Source organism: Schistocerca piceifrons, chromosome 3 (assembly GCF_021461385.2).
Source record: "Schistocerca piceifrons isolate TAMUIC-IGC-003096 chromosome 3, iqSchPice1.1, whole genome shotgun sequence".
Lineage (NCBI taxonomy): Eukaryota > Metazoa > Arthropoda > Insecta > Orthoptera > Acrididae > Schistocerca > Schistocerca piceifrons.
The window spans coordinates 22327478-22346260 of record NC_060140.1 but is presented as its reverse complement, the minus strand read 5'-3'; the positions used below and the strand labels follow the sequence as shown (position 1 = coordinate 22346260).

The 18783-nt window shown below is 37.9% G+C and overlaps 1 protein-coding gene across 2 annotated transcripts in view; it reads right to left on the bottom strand.

Annotated features, from left to right (window-relative positions):
* The window catches only part of LOC124788307 (E3 ubiquitin-protein ligase ZNRF2), a 714395-nt gene extending 697496 nt beyond the window's left edge, over positions 1-16899 (bottom strand). For both annotated transcript variants that reach the window (XM_047255538.1, XM_047255539.1), the window contains exon 1: positions 16351-16899. In XM_047255538.1, the coding sequence (XP_047111494.1) occupies positions 16351-16723 (373 nt within the window). In that variant the 5' untranslated portion in view covers positions 16724-16899. The remainder of the gene's footprint in view (positions 1-16350) is intronic.
* Between the last annotated feature and the right edge of the window lie 1884 nt (positions 16900-18783).

Sequence of the window (18783 nt, the reverse complement as noted above, 5' to 3'; positions counted from 1 at the left end):
AGGTTCCATTATTCCTCTTCAAACTAAAATTCATGGCATTAGTTTTCTTTATGTTCAATGTCACTTTATTGCTTAGTGACCAATCAAACTTCCTTGAGAGTTTCATTTGCTTTCTCAGCAAGGAGTTCTCTTGTTTTCTCAGAGACTATAATATTGCTGTCATCAGCAAAGAGAATTTTTTCACTATGAGTAACACTACTGGGAGAGTCATTGATGTATATCAGGAATATTATTGGTCCTAATATGCTACCTTGTGGAACCCCTATATTAACCCTCCCATTACCAAGCTTTTTCACACCTCCATATTACCAAGAGTTTTGTGTTTTATTGTAATATTTGTTCTCAGTTTTCGTTATTTCCATTGAATGGGTTTATTTAGTATTGAGAAACAGCTTTTCAGGTCATTAGAAGTATTTAATCAGATCACAGATACAAAGTACAAAAGTTTTTTTTATATCTTTCACTAAATTCAGTACTCAACAAACAGAAAATAATCTATGTACCTCAACAGTCACTGCAGTAAAATAACACAAGACTTTTTTCAACTTTTCAGTCAAGTACAGTTTTGCACTGCATGCACTTCACAGTAACAGTTTCTTCTCTGTGTATATTACAAACAGGTTTCTTGCATGTTACACAACAGAATCTTGTTTTCCGATCTTTAGTTCTCTTGCGATCTTGACATCGTTGTGGCGTTGGTAACTTCGAACACTGGGTGTGGATCACTGCTGTAGGAATTGCAATGCCACAAGCTTTCAGTGCATCTTGTACAGCTTTATGAAGACCGCTGATATTTTTGGCTCTTTCTTCCATGTTGCCTTTGCTAAGTCAAAATGTCAGTTCAGTCGTGAAGAGTTTACGTCGGCTTTGGTTATTCTTCTGCCATTCAGGAAATCTTTGAGTGTACAGAATATATGCATTCAGTGCTGCAATATCTATCATTTCCATGAAGATTCTTTGTGGTCCCATCTCGTTCCTCTAACACAACTGTATTCTCTTGTCATTTTGTTCCCATCATTTACAGCACCTTTGGTTTTGTTGTAGTGCAGTATGATTTTGGGTTTGTGTTCACTTTCTTCACCACTCACTTGTCTCTCATTATGCTGAGTAGGGAGTAGTATTACTGACTTTCCCTTCTTTGGAACATAGGAAACTAGAGTCAAGTCATTTGTGAAGCCAAACATTGCAGAGTGAACTTCTCTTTTTCTGTTTGGCAAGAATTCGTTCAGACTCTCTTTCTTATTGGTACGCAAGGTACCAACCAATGTCGGGTTTCATTTTATTAGTTCAGCAGCCAATGGAAAACTGGTGAAAAATTATCAGTTGTTACACCATGAACCTTATTCAGAAATGGTTCCATCAGATCCATAACAACTCTCTGTCCTTGATTCACTTCCCGAGTATTGTCCACCATTCCTGTGTAAATTTGGACCCATAATAAGTAAGATGTCTTCACATCAGCACAAACACAAATTTTAATGCCATACTTGCCGGGTTTGCTCTTCATATAAACCCGAAAAGGGCAGTTTCCTCGGTACATTGCTAATCATTCATCAATTGGGGACATCAGAAGTGTATAGAATTACCACGATCTCTTCGCTAGAAAATCCTTTTGACATCCTTACTTGCAGATGAAATACTGACTCGTGTAATGTCAGTTCAACAGTGAACGTCAAATTAAACTCAACAATAGTAACCAGCAACAATAACAAACACTGGATCTATGGCAAAAGTTTCATACCAAGTGGGGTAGTCTCACAACCCCATCAATAAATGACTTGAATAACAATGATAAAGCAAAAAAAATTAGACAGTCTTGAGTGTGAATTCAACGTCAATCATTTTAGTACAAAGTCATGAAACCACAGGTGTATGGCCCTTCAGATAACATTATTATAGGGAAAAAAATCAACCTGGGGTAGTCAGAATACCCCACTTGGTAATGCGTGGGTTAATGTATTTTGGTTCTGATAAGTATTTCACTAAATGTTTAGATCTATTTGAAGTATGTGTTATCTCTACTCTTTGTACCCCATCTGCTAGGTATGATCGAAACCAGTCATTAGCTACTCCTCTTATCCCTAATGCTTCTAATTTAATAGAATCTTGTGGTCAACGGTATCAAACGCCTTAGAAAGATCCAAAAATATACCTGTGATAGACTTATCTTTATCAAGAGCATCAAGTACAACTTTTGTGAATTCTACAATGGCAGACTCCGTATTTTTGTCACTTTAGCAACCAAACTCTGATTCGCTTAAAAGATTGTATTTATTCAGTTAATTCATTAATCTGTCTTTCATAAATGCTTCTATTATTTATGAGAATGCTGACAGCAGGGAAATGGGCTGGTAATTTTCCATGTCTTCTGGTGTTACCTTTCTTAAGCAAAGGTACAACTCTAGCCTGTTTTAACTGCTCTGGAAATGTCCCTGATGTGAAGGATTTGTTTATTATATTTGTCAAGGGGGTTTGTGTAATCCCTTTGCATTGTTTCAGTACACACATTGGAAGCCTACTGAATTTTTATTTTTTTTTGGTTTTTGAACAGTTTTATTGACTTCATTCTCTGTGGTTGGAAGTAACAACATTGTATTTAGTGCAACATTATTTACAGATGTTATATTTGTTTTGGGGGAATATTTGCTGTAATTTCTCTGCAATACTTGAAAAATGCTCGTTTACATAGTTTGCTAAGTGTTGTGAATCATTTATTACCTTATCCCCATCCATTAGCAGTATGTTATTCTGCATTTGGTTGCCTCTCCCAGTTTCCTTTTTTATAACATCCCACACTGCTTTGCTTTTATTCTCTGCAATATATATTATTTATCAGTGTTTGCTAAAACCATTTAAAATGTCACTAATTTTTGCACCACCCTCATGACTTGCATAGCTGGTGGGAAATACAGGGTGTCTCAAAATGTCCACTGCAACTTCAATGTGTTATAGCATCCAAACTAATTAAAATATTCACACCATATCTGGCTTATGTGACAAGACAAATGTGTGAATCCTTAAGGGACCAAACTGCTCAGGTCATCTGTCCCTAGACTTACACACTACTTTAAGTAACTTAAACTAACTTATGCAAACACAAACACACATACCCATCCCCAAGGGAGGACTCGAACCTCTGACGGGAGGGGCCCCATGGTTATGTGACAGACAAATTAACCAAGTTTTGTTGTGAGCGTTTCAGGATGTCTTGAGTTAAACATAATGACAATGGTTCAAAAAATGTTCAGTATGTGGAATGGTTTATTCAGACAAATTGGACATGCGGGGTCAAAAGAACTTCCAAACACGGTATAGAAAGCAACCACCCTCACAGGTGTCGATACGATGATGGTGCACCACCACACTGGGATCAGACGGTGCGAGATGTTCAAGACCAGGTGTTTCCATTTCGCTAGATTGGCAGGTGTGGTCAAATTCCCTGGTCTCCTAGGTCACCTGATATTACACCAATGGACTTCATGCTACGGAGGTATGGCAAGGATAGCTACTAAACACCTGTCAATCACATCAATGACTTAAAGAACTGTATCGTTGCTGCCACTGCCTCAGTTGATACAGATATGATGCGCCGAGTGTGGATACACTTCGAATGCAGGCTGGATGTTGTGGGTGATAAAGGTGCACCTGTTAAATAAGACTGAATGGCACAACAAGTTTGTGGGACAGTGTGTCACGTAAGTCCAACATGTGAATATCTTAATCAGTTTGGATGCTATGATGCATTAAAGTTTTATTGTACATTTTGAGACACCTAGTATTATTGCAAAAAAAAAAGGGAAAAAAATGTGCACAGAGGATCAAACACGTGTCGAAGTCTGTTGGCACGAATGCTGGTCACTTTTCCCCTTGTCCACACTGAAGTTTGCTTAATAACACGGGCCTGTTCTGCGGTGAGTCCAGATGAAATTGAACACGTAATGCTGTCTGTCCTTAATCGCTTTATAGGATGTATCAGTGTTCTAGGTCAACATTTAGAGCACTGATGTCACAGTTATTATAGCCAACGTATGCTCCTTTCCAAGATACAAAATTTGCTTTATTTGGTACAGTAGGACACCTATTTGTAGGACCTCTTCTCTTGCTATAGGGACAGTGGTTTGTGGAACATTTATCTTGTTACTATTTCACCAGTTTCCACAGATGTTAAGCCGTTGAAATCCTCATCAAATGTCCTTGCCAATGCCACAGGCGAAGTACATATTCTCGTTCAATAATTAAAAGGACAAGAGTAGGTGTCATACTTCGGCCACTAAGGATGTTAATAATTACTTGTGTTCACCACCTATTATTTGAAATTCTCCATAAAAATGTTAGTTGCTACAGGTGACAAAGTTGAGTCCACAGCAACTTCGTCACAATGTTCATAAAACATTCATACTGAAAATAACTCTACTGCAAGCATAATTTCACCAGGTCACACATATTTGGTGCAATTATCTCCAATGTATCTGGTACTGGGATGTTAGTAAGTAAAGACTTGGCACCAAAGTTCACCAGTAGGCCAGTTGTGAATACTTTTGTTGTTCGCAATGGACGCCAAATTAAAGTGCAGGCATGTTGCGTACTGTCTGGTCGATTCAGCCTTCTCCGTTCTCTTCGGGGTACATACTAGCCATACTTTATGGGTAACAAACACAAGTTCGTGGTATTGACGACTCTCACGATCGGCACTTAATGTCCAAATGATCTTGCTGCAGGCAGCTTTCTTTGCTGACAAGCCTTTTTGTTGTAAAAGTCTCAATGTGTGCACAGTGTCATCTAGAAATGGACCTACAAGGCCTGTAACAGACCAAACATTGTATAAGTACAGTTCGCATTATTCTGTTCACAAGTGGCTATACAACGCACTCTACTGGAATCACAATGAGAACCCAGATTTACATTTAACTCCATTGTACAGGGTGTACATAAAGTCCGGAAACACTTTCAATTAGTTATTGCACAAGAACTAAGCATTATACAGATGTCATACATATTGCATTTTGAAGAGAAACTCGAAGTTGGTTTTTTTTTTTTTTTTTTTTTTTTTTTTTTTTTTTTTTTTTTTTTTTTTTTTTTTTTAAACAACCATTCCATATGTGAACCATGAGTGACCCGGCAGTCTTGCCATACCCGTCCCAGCATGGCATCGTCGACTGTGGCAGTCACTTCCTATATTCTCTCCCAGAGCTCTGCTACATCACGCGGTAGAAGCAGTACATACACCAGATGTTTTATGTGTCCTCACAGTAATAAGTCACGCGGAGTGAGATCTGGTGGTTGGGGAGGCCATTTCATGAAACAGCTGTCCCCTTCAGTAGCACAGCTGATCCATCGATGTTGCAGCTCCGTGTACGTGCTCAAGTTAATGGGATGCATGACACACAGATTTCTTTGGACTCCTCATGAATGTATCTCATATGCGCTCACACTGGGATGTCCGCTTCTCTTTGGAGGGCACAAGCAACCCGTCGTAATAAATTTGTTGTGCCAGTGGTAAATGGCCTTCCCTGTTGGGGGCTTCTTACTGTACTTGGTTCTAAACATCTGTTGAACAGCTGTAGCACTCTTGTTTTTGTCGAACTCCAACACACAGAAAGCTCCCTCCACACCTGAACTCGCCATGTTTGCAACTAGCACTGATATTGGCAAATTACCAAACTACGCTGTGGTGGTGGTTTCTCTTCAAAGTGACATATGTATGATATCTGTTCAACACTTGCTTCTTGTGCAATAAACAACTGAAAGTGTTCCCAGACTCTATGTACACCCTGTACACTATGTGATCAAAAGTATCCGGACAACGCCAAAAGCATAAGTTTTTCGTATTAGGTGCATTGTGCTGCCATCTACTACCAAATACATCATATCAGCGACCTCAGTAGTCATTAGACATTGTGAGATGGCAGAATGAGGTGCTCCGCGGAACTCACGGACTTCGAACATGGTCAGATGACTGGGTGTCCCTTGGGTCATATGTCTGTATGCGAGATTTCCACACTCCTAAACATCTCTATGCCCACTGTTTCCAATGTGATAGTTAAGTGGAAACGTGAAGGGACATGTACAGCACAAAAGCATACAGGCCGACTATTGTAACCGAGACCGGAAAAGTTGAGGGGTTGCCGAGAACGAAGCACTGCGGGACCAAACAGGAGCGGTCCCACAAACAAACGGGAAAGGATGGACATGGACAACGAGGGACGACTGAGCAAGACTTTATGAACAACAACACGCAAGAAGCAACGGGGTCACAAGTGACAACCTCAAGAATTCCACAATGTCCACTCGTACACAGAAACAAAGTAAACATGCTGTCTGTAGGTGATATGTCGATAGACTCAGATGAATATCAGACTGCCTCGATGAGCGAGGCAGGTGCTCAAATACAGTATAGGGGTCATCGCTATTGGCTGCTGGGACCACGTGCTCCACAGTGGCACCCTCACGTCTTACACGGGCCAGGAACGCGCGTAGTCACGGCCTATGGCACAACGGCTGCAGAGACTACAGCACAAAGGCTGCAGAGACCTCTAGTGGTAATCTAGGTCCATGCTGTCTGACGTGGATTCGAAACCCACGACACTCGGTACCAGACCGTCCTTGTCTGTTGACTGATAGAGACTGCCAATGGTTGAAGAGGGATCCAGACCATCACACAGGAATTCCAAACTGCATCAGGATCCACTGCAAGTACTATGACAGTTAGGCGGGAGATGAGAATATTTGGGTTTCATGGTCAAGCGGCTGCTCATAAGCCACACACCACGCCGGCAAATGCCAAACAACGCCTCACTTGGTGTAAGGAGCGTAAACATTGGACAATTGAACAGTGGAAAAACATTGTGTGGAGTGACGAATCATGGTACACAACGTGGAGATCCCATGGCAGGGAGTGGGTATGGTGAATTCCCGGTAGACGTCATCTGCCAAGGTGTGTAGTGCCAACAGCAAAATTCAGAGGCGGTGATGTTATGGTGTGGTCGTGTTTTTCGTAGAGGGGGCTTGCATGCCTTGTTGGTTTGCATGGCACTATCACAGCACAGGCCTACATTGATGCTTTAAGCAGCTACTTGCTTCCCACTGTTGGAGAGCAATTCAGAGACGGAGATTGCATCTTTCAAAACGATCGAGCACCTGTTCATATTGCACAGCCTGTGACGGAGTGGTTACGTGAAAATAAAATCCCTGTAATGGACTGGCCCTGAATCCTACAGAACAGCTTTGAGATGTTTTGGAATGCTGACTTCGTGCCAGGCCTCACCGACCGATATTGATACCTCTCCTCAGTGCAGCAGTGAAGAATGGGCTGCCATTCCCCAAGAAACCTTCCAGCACCTGTCTGTGAGATTGGAAGCTGTCATCAAGGCTACAGGTGGGCCAACAACATACTGAATTCCAGCATTACCGATTGAGGGCGCCACGAACTTTTAAGTCATTTTCAGCCAGGTGTCCGGATACTTTTGATCACATAGTGTATTTAGCTGTTCCCTGTGGTCAAATTAGTATTGAGAAAACACGAACACAGAAGTCAGGCTTACAATGGCCAGAATAGCCATTAGCAACAGTAATTTTTGGAGGAACGGGCACCGAAGTCTGTTCACCATTCAGAAAATAGTAACTTCTCCCCTTTCCCTTAAATTAATGCTGTCATAACTTACTTGAGGAAGTTCCCTGCGCAAGCCTTTGTTAAATGAGACTTCTTGAAGTTTAATTTGCTCAATAATGTATATTATTATTGTTGTCCGTTTTCTGATTTCCTTCTGACCAATTTTCCAATCCAAAATCTTTGGTCTGAATGTTTTTCTATCTGTAACGTCTGCCTGACTTATACTGGCAACTTTAAGAGCCTCCTTAATCACAGGGATCCATTTAATTGGCTCAGATTTGGCCTTACTTTTGTTTCTATTTGTTTTGTCAACTTAGTGGGTGTCATTCTTTTAATTCACCCATAAAATTTAAGTCTTCGTTTTCTCATGTCACCATGTATGTCTTTGTATTCTTCTGTTTCCTTATTACTTCTCAGCCTGTAAGTTCCTCCATCAATAATTTTGGGGCCTAATATTTTCCTCTTAATCTTTCTTTCTTTTGAATTTCTTCAATACCCCTTATCTATTTAAAATTAAATTTTCTGCTCCTTGAAAACATTCAGGTTTGATTGCAGCGTTGTGATGCATAAGTTTGCTGAATTTAGAAAGTGATTTTTTATAATAAATATTTTGTGTTAATCTGAATACAGTTGCCATTTTCTGACAGTGAACTTCGTTTGCAGCTTTTTCCAGACTTTTTTTGTATGATTTCCCCCAAGTATTTAAATTGAGAAACCCTTTTTATTTTTCCATATTTAGTGTTCAAAAACTTTGGTGTTTGCTTGTTGCAAGTCATACATTCAGTTTTTTCGAATGATATTTGTAATCCTACCTTTTCTGCAACTTTTCTAAGGATATAAATTTGTTTTTGAGCTGTGATAATACCCCTAGTTAAAACTGCCGGATCATTTGCAAAGGCGAGGCAGCCTAATCTAATATTACTTCTACCTAATTTGATCTATGTTTTGATTTGACTTTTGTTCTCACCATTCTGTAATTACCTTTTCCTAAATACAGTTACACAGTAATGGGAAGAGTCCATCTTCCTGTCTAACACCAGTCTTTATATTAAATGGTTCATAAATTTCTCCCATGAATTTAACTTCAGAGCTGGTTCCTGTTAACGTTTCCTTAGTTAGTGCTACGAGTTTTATTATCTAGCCCTCATTCCTTTAAAATTTGGGAAAGAGTTTCACAATCAACTGAGTCATACACCTTTTTAAAACCCGCAAATGTACACATAATATTGTTACTAGAAATCCTTTAGTTTTAAATTAAGAATTTGTTCCAGACAGGATCTGTTCAGTGTAAAGCCTGCTTGGTATTCGTCAACTTTAGGTTCTAACTGTTCTTAGCCTCGATGAAGTAAACATTGCAAGAGAATTTTGTATATGACTGGGAGAAGAGAGAGTCCTCGATAATTATTAACACAGGTTATATCTCCTTTTTTTTGCAGTGGGTGAAGTAGGGCAATTTTCCAGTCTCCAGGTATTTTCTTAGTTTTCCAGGTATGTCCTATTAGTTGAGTGATCTCTTTTATAGTGCTAGGGCCAACTGATTTTAGTAGTTCTGCAATTATACTGTCTTCTCCGGCTGCTTTATCGTTTTACAGCCTCTTAATTTGTTTCGCTATTTCAATTTCATGAGGTTCTTTAGAGTTAGCGTTGGTGTTATTAGTTTGGTATAGTTGGTATTTATTCACTGGTTCTGGACAGTTTATAGTTTTCCAAATTAATCAGCAAGTACATTACAATTTTCCTGGTTGTTAAGAGCCAAACTCCCATTTACATATCTTAAGTAAAGACTCTGAGGTTGGTAACTGATTAGTTTTGTTTTGAATGTTCTGTAAAAGTTTCTTGTATTGTTCTTTAGGAAGTTTTTTTCGATTTCTAAAAGTTGGGCACTTTTGTAGTTTCTTTTAGTCTGTTGGATTAATTTACGTGTTTCTTTTCTTACAGTTAGAAAGGTGGTGTATGTATTTTCAGTTTTGTTACTATTCCAATTCTTGAATGCCTCATCCCTAGACTTAACTGCTGTTTTACAATCCGCGTTCCACCAAGGGTAGTTTTGTTTCTTTCAAAGCGGAATTAAATTCTGTGCTATTTTGATGAACTTTTCTTTTAGGCTTTGCCAACTGTTGGAGTGTTTTTTTGTGAAGTTCGCTTGTTAGAGTTGGGGTTATTTTGGCAGTGTCAAATTTGGGATAAAATTTTTTGTTATGAAGAGTTTTTGAGGTTGAAGTTTTACATTTATTCACATTAAATAATGGTCAGAATCAATATTAGCCCTTTTCCTAACTCAGACATTTAAAAATTTTTTGTAGATAGGGTATGAAATTGCTACGTGATCAAATTTAAATTCCCCAATAAATGTATTGTGTGCCCACCAAGTATTTTTGTTTAGAAGGGTTCTTTTTAAAATATGTTGACAAGATTTGAAGGTTAAAATTTTTTCATGTTTCAACAAGTCTATGACCATTCTGGTTTGTCCATTTATGCGCAGGAAATCCACCCAAACGTTTTCTTACAGTTTTTCTCTTTACCTAATTGAGAATTAAAATCATCCATTAAATTCTTAACACGGTTTGAAGGAATTTTCTAGACTATGCTTTCTAACAATTCCCAAGCTTCATTAACTTCTTCAGGTTTTTTATGGTTATCCTCATTGACTGGCATATGGGCATTAAAAAAATTGTATGCTCTATTTGTGCTTTTAAGAGAAATTGTCATTAGTCAATTATTAATGGGTTTTACCTCCGTTATTGAACTTAAAATATTTTTGGAGACTGCAAAAACCACTCTCTAATGTGGTGTATTATTAAGTATTCTTTTATCAGTTTTACTTTTAAAAAGACGATAATTGCCGAAATCCATGGCGTTATTGTCTGCCATTTGTGTTTCTTGAAGTGCCAAAATTTGAATCTTCTGTTCTTTTAATGTAGCTCCCAATTAATGAAGTTTATTTGTCTGCAAAAATGTTTGTATGTTAAGTGTTGCATAAATGTTTTTCTTGGTTTTAAGTTGGCCAGAGGACTCCAACTGACTCTGTTGAATCACATTGCATTTTAACCAAGCCACTCCACAATACGAAAGACTAGTTGCGCCAGTAATACTGGCAGTGGATTGACCGTCTGGAATAATACTGTGGTTATCAAAATGCTCCATGATGATTGTACCTGAAATCAGGTGGGGCTGAGTGGACTTGCTGAGAGTGTTAAAACTGAAAGGATTACCTCCTGAATAGAAATTTCAGTTGCATCACTGGTGAACAGACACTGACCACTTTGCCGATACAACAATACTGATGCAAAGTGGATTTGGTTTAGTCTTGCCTTGGTCCAGGACTGCTTATTCTGTACTCGCAGCTGTCCACCATATCTGATGGGACACCTGTGACCCGTCCAATACCCTAGGCAAGCTCAGCTTCTTAAATCTTTAGTTACAAAGTCTTGAAGTGTGGCTATAAAAATTCAAGGCTGTGGCAACTGCTCTTGCAGAATGTAATCACTGAACCAATATCTGAATACGGTAACGACAGATTTTCTATTAATGCACATCCCCGTGGGTGATGTCAAATGATAGCTAATTTAGAAGCGAAACAATTGTGAATAAATTAGAAGTCAGAAGTTTGTGGGTGTTACAACAAGAACTTGGTGGTGACTTAGTCAGCAGGTGTATGGGGAAATAGAGAACCTACCCACATCCACCATCTGCTTCGAACAATATGTATCCAATGGCGAACACAAACCACTCACGGAAGTTTACCACACATAAAATATCTCATAACAGAATTACAGTTATTTTCTTAACATTGCATTCATCGACTTTGACAACACATGACACAACTGCGTACTTTAAACATGTCGTAGTTCTTACACCATGCTACAGATCTCCTGTCACCATAACCTGCAGTCTAAAAACTGATATAGAAGCAACATAAATATTGTTAGTGATTTATTCCATTCACATTTTGTGCACTTATGATGTCACACACAATACAACTGCACTCTGCATAAGTCAAAACTCATGTCCGGTGTTGGTAGCTTCAGCCAATCCGTGTCATGCCAGGTTCCAAATGCCTGAGGCTCAATCCCAAGTAACTCCAAGATTTTTTTTCCGTCCCATATCGCCTAGCATCCATTTGTTAATGTGGAAAACGCAACATGGTTTGGAGTCCACTGCAGGTCCCCTGATAACTGGCTGTGTAAATCAAGTTTAAAAGTCTGGCGAAGGTACAGGGAAACCACCTCTTAAAGGACCCTGATTAGTAAAAGCACTGAGGTGTTCAAATAAACCGTCACGTTAGTGACAACTTTATGTAAAGCTAAAGTTGTGCTTACAGAGCATCTCTTTTCCTTTTTTAGTACAGAGGATAAATTTAGAAAAAGTAATGAGCAGCCAACTTCAGTCATCATGCCAAAATTGCTCTCTAATTGCACTTATTCAATTTGTACATTACAGTATTACAAACAAAAATGGAAAGGCGTCATCAGCCCATAGACCGATCTGAACACTGGAGCTCTCTATTAGGCACAGTGTTATCAGAAGTCCTCAAAATTCACATTTCAAAGTTGGACATTCAGTTATTCTTACAAGGGAACCTCCCCATCGCACTCCCCTCAGATTTAGTTATAAGTTGGCACAGTGGATAGGCCTTGAAAAACACAGATCAATCGAGAAAACAGGAAGAAGTTGTGTGGAACTATGAAAAAAATAAGCAAAATATACAAACTGAGTAGTCCATGTGGAATATAGGCAACATCAAGGATAGTGTGAGCTCAGGAGCGCCATGGTCCCGTGATTAGCATGAGCAGCTGCGGAACGAGAAGTCTTTGGATCTAGTCTTCCCTCAAATGAAAAGTTTAATTTTTTTTATTTTCAGACAATTATTATCTGTTTGTCCATTATGTTTTCATCACTTTTTTGGAAGTGATTATCACATCCACAAGAAAACCTAATTCGGGCAAGATAGAAGAATCTTTTTACCCATTCGCCAAGTGTACAAGTTAGGTGTGTCGATAACATATTCCTGTCATGTGACGCACATGCTGTCACCAGTGTCGTATAAAATATATCAGATGTGTTCTCCTGTGGAGGAATCGGTTGACCTATGACCTTGCGATCAAATGTTTTCAGTTCCCATTGGAGAGGCACGTCCTTTCGTCTACTAATCATACAGTTTTGCGGTACGATCACAAAACACAGACACTAAACTTATTACAGTGAACAGAGACGCCAATGAACGAACGGACAGATCATAACTTTGCAAAAATAAAGAAAGTAAACTTTTCACTCGAGGGAAGACTTGAACCAAGGACCTCTCGTTCTGCAGCTGCTCACGCTAACCACGGGACCACGGCGCTCCTGAGCTCACACTATCCTTGATGTTGCCTATCTTCCGCATGGACTACTCAGTTTGTATATTTTGCTTTTTTTTTTCGTAGTTCCTCACAACTTCTTCCTGTTTTCTTGATTGATTTGTGTTCTGTTTTTCAAGACCTATCCACTGTGCCAACTTATAACTAAATCTGAGGGGGGGTGCGATGGGGGATGGGGAGGTTCCCTTGTTAGATTTTGTGTAATACTGCAATCTGTCATCAAAGTCTGAAGTATGTCATCAAATTACAACATACTGCAATTTATGACAGTTTTATTTACTTGTGTGTAGTTCCACACACACACACACACACACACAATACCAAACAGTGAAGGTTAGAGAACCATTTGATCAAATGCACAGAGAATACATGCATTCACAACAGTGAAATCATGTTTTCAAACAAAACATTGACTGCAGAACCAGTCACGTATAACAACACCACATACTCCAAACTATTGGAAAGTGTCAATTGATCACAGAAAAGCAATATTGCGACTATTACCAATGTTTGACAGCCGATCAGAATGTTCAGTACAATCAGTACATTGTAGTATAGTATTGTCATATAGGAAAAAGATCACACATATTACCCCCACACTAAAACAAAACACCTGTAGCATATAAACTATAGCAGAATTTAAAGATGTGAATCATTATACATGAATCTAGATGCTTTGTGTAGTTGATTGTTTCCATAAATTTCTACAGAAAATAGAAATATTTCTACAGAAAATAGAAATGGCAGACATATGGACTAGGGAAAATGGGAAACATACAACAGAATACAGGTCAGAGAGAAAGAACGAAATGCAACACTACTGAGCCTGAGGAATTCAGTAAGTCGTGTGAAAAATCAAGCACTTGGTGTTTACTATTATCCAAAGTGTGTAATATCTGATTAGTGCAGGCAACTTTTCTATAGCTAAGTATTTCCGTAAAGTTTTATGGGTGACATGCACATCACTAAAGAGATCTACCAGATGATCAACAAAATTCATCTACTCTGTTAACTATTTATTCATCACTTCAAGATACAGAGTCCATGCAATAATTATGATTTGCCATTTCGATTTTGCTTTGGTATTGGAGTTTACACAAACCAAGCTTCATCCGACAGAAAAGGGCTGGAGACCACATGTACTCTACCTTCCTCCCATAAGACTGGAAGTAATGCAAGTATGATATGTGTTTTCCACTTGTACTGAGCACAAAGAATTGATCAATCAATAACTGAAGTACAGATCACTTCTCTAAATAGGGATCTGAGAAACTTCTCATCGTGGAATAGAAAGTGCTTTGTAATACATTGTCATACAAAATAGTCACGCAAAACACAACAGCTAAAAATCATGTTTTGAGTCCTAGTATACTACAGTAAAAGTATTAAGCTGTCAACTCAAAAGTGGGTTTGAAAACCACAGTGCTTTACCAGGTGAAATACTTTTTGGGGTGTTATACCCTATCCTTTAACTTTCGAACTGACTAATCTAGGCAGATCCCTTGCTGGGATCAAATATTTGGTATTTTTCGTATCAACAGGTCATTCTCAGAGCTGAAAAAAATTATAGATGTAAGAAAAAATCTTAGGACCAACTAATGATTGAATCCCGGACTTTTGGCTTTCTTGTCCGACTTACCCACTGAGCCTCACATATCAAGATACATTTATATTATTTTATCCATACTCTATCTGAGACTGCCAATACATAATTAGTTGGTAGTTTCTTGTATCCTCCCAGTTTGTTACCAGCAAATCATAACACAAAGAAAAATTATAAGGATAATGAAGGTTTGATCTCCACCTGTACAATTTTCCGCCATTTACTTGTCAGTTTATTTATCTCCATACACTTCAGGCTATAATTTTGCAATTTATTGACCTGAGTTTGTTAAGTTATGATTATAATATACCATATATATAGTAGAATAAAAACTCACATTTAATTCCAACCATAACCGTTACACATTTCATGACACTTAGGTCCACGAGTTACCATTTTGGTATTATGTTCACAGAACTTTTGTCAATACATGAATCTCTTATCCTAGAAACCTCAGATCCAGACACCAATTACCTTATTCTTCTGTAATATCTATCCCATAAAATTCACAAGAGACAACAGAATACAAATCAGAGAGAAAGAATGAAATGCAACACTACTGAGCCTGAGGAAGTCATGTGAAAAATCAAGCATTTGGATGTGTACTTGTCTAACTGCTATAAAGATCTTTTGCGTATTCTCTCCTAGGCAGTTCATTGGCAGATTAAAAGCTCACTTCAATGAATTACAATGCTGGGCTCTCATGCACAGCAAAAGGATCAAGTGACATTATTCTGTACTGATTGTTCAAGTTCTGTAAACTAAATGAAATGAAAGTTAAGAAAAACAAAAGGCAAATAAAACTTATTCTATTGTTTTTGTGCTACAGAAATTAGTTTCTACAAATGCAGGGTCCACACAATCAAAACCTGAAACATTGTTACACTCACCAAGAAGCCTGTAATTCCCATAATTCTGTTCTTACGTTACTTAAGTTCTCACTGGCTTGGCTATACCTAATACCATTATTACAAAATACAGGCACACATATAAGGAGGCAATATTCTGTGCAGCAATGAACATTGTTTTTCAGGCAGTACTGACATCAAAAAGAGGACTATCAAAATAGTAAAAGAAATTTATGAGTATATTAGGGAAACAGGACATAGTTCTGCCGACAGATCCACATAATATACTGTTGCTCACAGTGAAACCAACACTGACAAGCTTCTCATCAACCAATCAAGACAATTCAACATCTCATGCAGGGGAACAAGAGAGGATTATATTGCAGTGTGGCTGAGACAGTTTGGATGGTGAATAGCCGATATGAACAACTATTATAAAACAAGATAATCTAAATATTAACATACCAATTTTAGTTATCGCAAAATTAAAACAATATGAATGCAATTTTCTATTTTTTTTTAATTTACGATAGTTAGGAGAGTTTTGATATTTTGTTATTTGCTACATACAAGTTCCGGTATGTACTTCGGAGATCGCAACAGTTTTCAGATAACTGTAATCGCACACGGGTGAAGGTGTTACTATTATACTGCTCACAACAAAAATCTGGAGTTTCAAGCAACGTTTATGCAGGGCAGCATAGTGGACGCTAATATAAGTCTGCGCCAAAATGGAACTTACCACAACAATGAATAAGTCGCTCTATTGTTGACAGCCTTTCTGGTAAATTATTTCTATGCAATGTTCTGCTGTAGAGTTTCATTAGCACAGCATCAATACCAGTAAGGATTCTGTCGGTAATTAATACAGAACTAAGGCAACTTTTCTTACTTCTGTTTCATGAGCTATGCTGCTTGAAACTATTTACTCACCGTTTAAGGGCCAGATATTCGACGGCAACGAATGAGCAGCGTAAACTCGACCAAGACTAATGTTGGCAGCCAAGGGACCAACCAGCACATGATCCTCGGGAGAACTGCTGTCAGTTTCAGGGGATTCAGATATGTCATAAGCGCCGACGCTTGCATTCGGTATTCCAATTGCTTCGTGACTTGAATGACTGTCAGGAACACTTGACAAGGATCTTGCTCTTTGTCTATCACTCGACACAGCACCTGGAATTGCTCTTAGAAGGCTAAATCCCGTACTCCCAGCAGCAACAACATCGGAACTGCTACTCGTAGAAAATGTTCTAGTTCGCGGACTTGATCCTCCACCGTTTGCCGTACTGGCTTTAGCACCCATTACACTTGATGCGGTATTAAATTCCTAGCAAACAAAAATTTTGTATGTTGTGAGGACTACGGATTCGAATACGACCGAAATCGACACAATCATATCACTGACCCTAAGACGATAACACGGCCACAACAACAAGCGGCCATAATGCTGCTGACTACCATAGCACACCCTAGCGCGCAAGAAAGAAAACAAAACATAGTGACGGCCAACTTCCTCGTATTGCTGCAAAATAATCTCTGGTGCTAAATAGTAGCGAAGCGAAAGGCTCTCTTTGGCGGTGGATTTGAAAGATCCATTTGTCAGCTACCATTTCTATACTGTGAGTAATTTTTAAACATCTGAATAAGTTTATTGTATTTAACGTATATTGTATTATAATAAGCTTCGTATCTGCAGTTCACAAACAAATGAGATAGGCAGGAAGACATCAGAAATCAATTTATAACACATAATAACAAATTGAAGTAGGGACAACAAGAGTTACAGTATACCATATCCATTATCTGAATGACGTTAGAGGCATACATAAGATAGTAAGTATGACAACGAATATCCACAGTCACATAGTTATTCTGAAAAACTATGCTATTCGTGAAAGGACAGTGACAAGCTATAAGCAGAACAACATAAAATTTTAATAACAGAACTCTAAAAATTAATCAGTACAAAGTGCACCTACATCTGCAATTTTGCGGTAAAAATACATATGTCAGACTCAATACAATAATCATCATTGTACTAATAATAATAATACATTATTCTAGTAAGTTTATTATAATGTTTCCCTCAGTACATCACACACAGTTAATTATTATGTTAATTTAGGATGAATAGAAACAACTGGTTACATCATATGTAAGTATCAGATGATTGAACAGGTCGTGTAACGTTGTCTGCAAAAATTTACTATTAACCTCTAGTCATGTAAATATGCCATTAATAAACTGCAGTTTGACATAAAAGAGCAACAGTTTTTCTGTGAGATACAATTTTTGTGCCCTACAATGATCTGGTCAATATGTGAGTTTATATTACATTTTACAGCAGTAATTGTTTTTATATTACTTTTCTTTCTTCATATTTATTTTAATTTTATTTAGTTTTATGACAAAGTGCTGAAAGTGCATTGAAATCCCCACACTATTTATTTTGTCAAAAAGAGCTAATTAATGATTGTTTCATGCAAATCATTTCATTATGAGTAACAAAATTCAAGAATACTTTGTCAGCTTTGATATAGTCTATGCAACAACTAAAATAATACATTTTATGTTCATAATTTACAAAATATATTCATGTATAAGGAGGAACAGACAAGGAAATGCCCTTGTACATGATGTTTGGTCACAATAAAACAAAATGTGTGTACATGGTGACAAAAGCATATTTTTTTAGTGACTGCTTGGATGGTATCATACCAAATAATCTATACAGCAACTATGAAATCATGACCACATGTAAGAAGAATAAAAAATGAATATACTTTCAGATTTGATTAGTTAACCATTCCAGTTTTTTTTGTTACTGGCAGTATCAGAAGTAGAACACATTATGCACAAGGCAACAGAAAATTACTCATGAACATACACAAAGGCACAACATTGTGTTGCATCAGCAAACAGAATATTACCAATTACAAATCAGCATCAAGTTCTTACCAAAGCAATAGCATAGGTTGTATAAGTTTCTTATCTATATTTTTACCGTTGCTTTGTTGTAATGAGCGACTCATTCATTCATTTGTACATTCATTCATTTGTCCATTCATTCATGCATCGCATTATGTAAATAGCATCATGAAGCAGAGCCTTCATTGGTCTGGAATCAGCCGAGTTATACATTTATAAGCAGTTACTGCAGGCTATTTCTGTACAGAGTACTAACAACAAACTGTGACTACCTCCAATAATAATACTGATGATTAGGGTAAATACTTTACATATGTGGAGGAACAACTAATTTGAAAAAATCTTATCATAATCAGCTGTTGTTGTCATTTAATAATGTTTTACTTAAAATTAAGGATTTATGTAACTTAACACAGACCACCTCCACCTATCTAG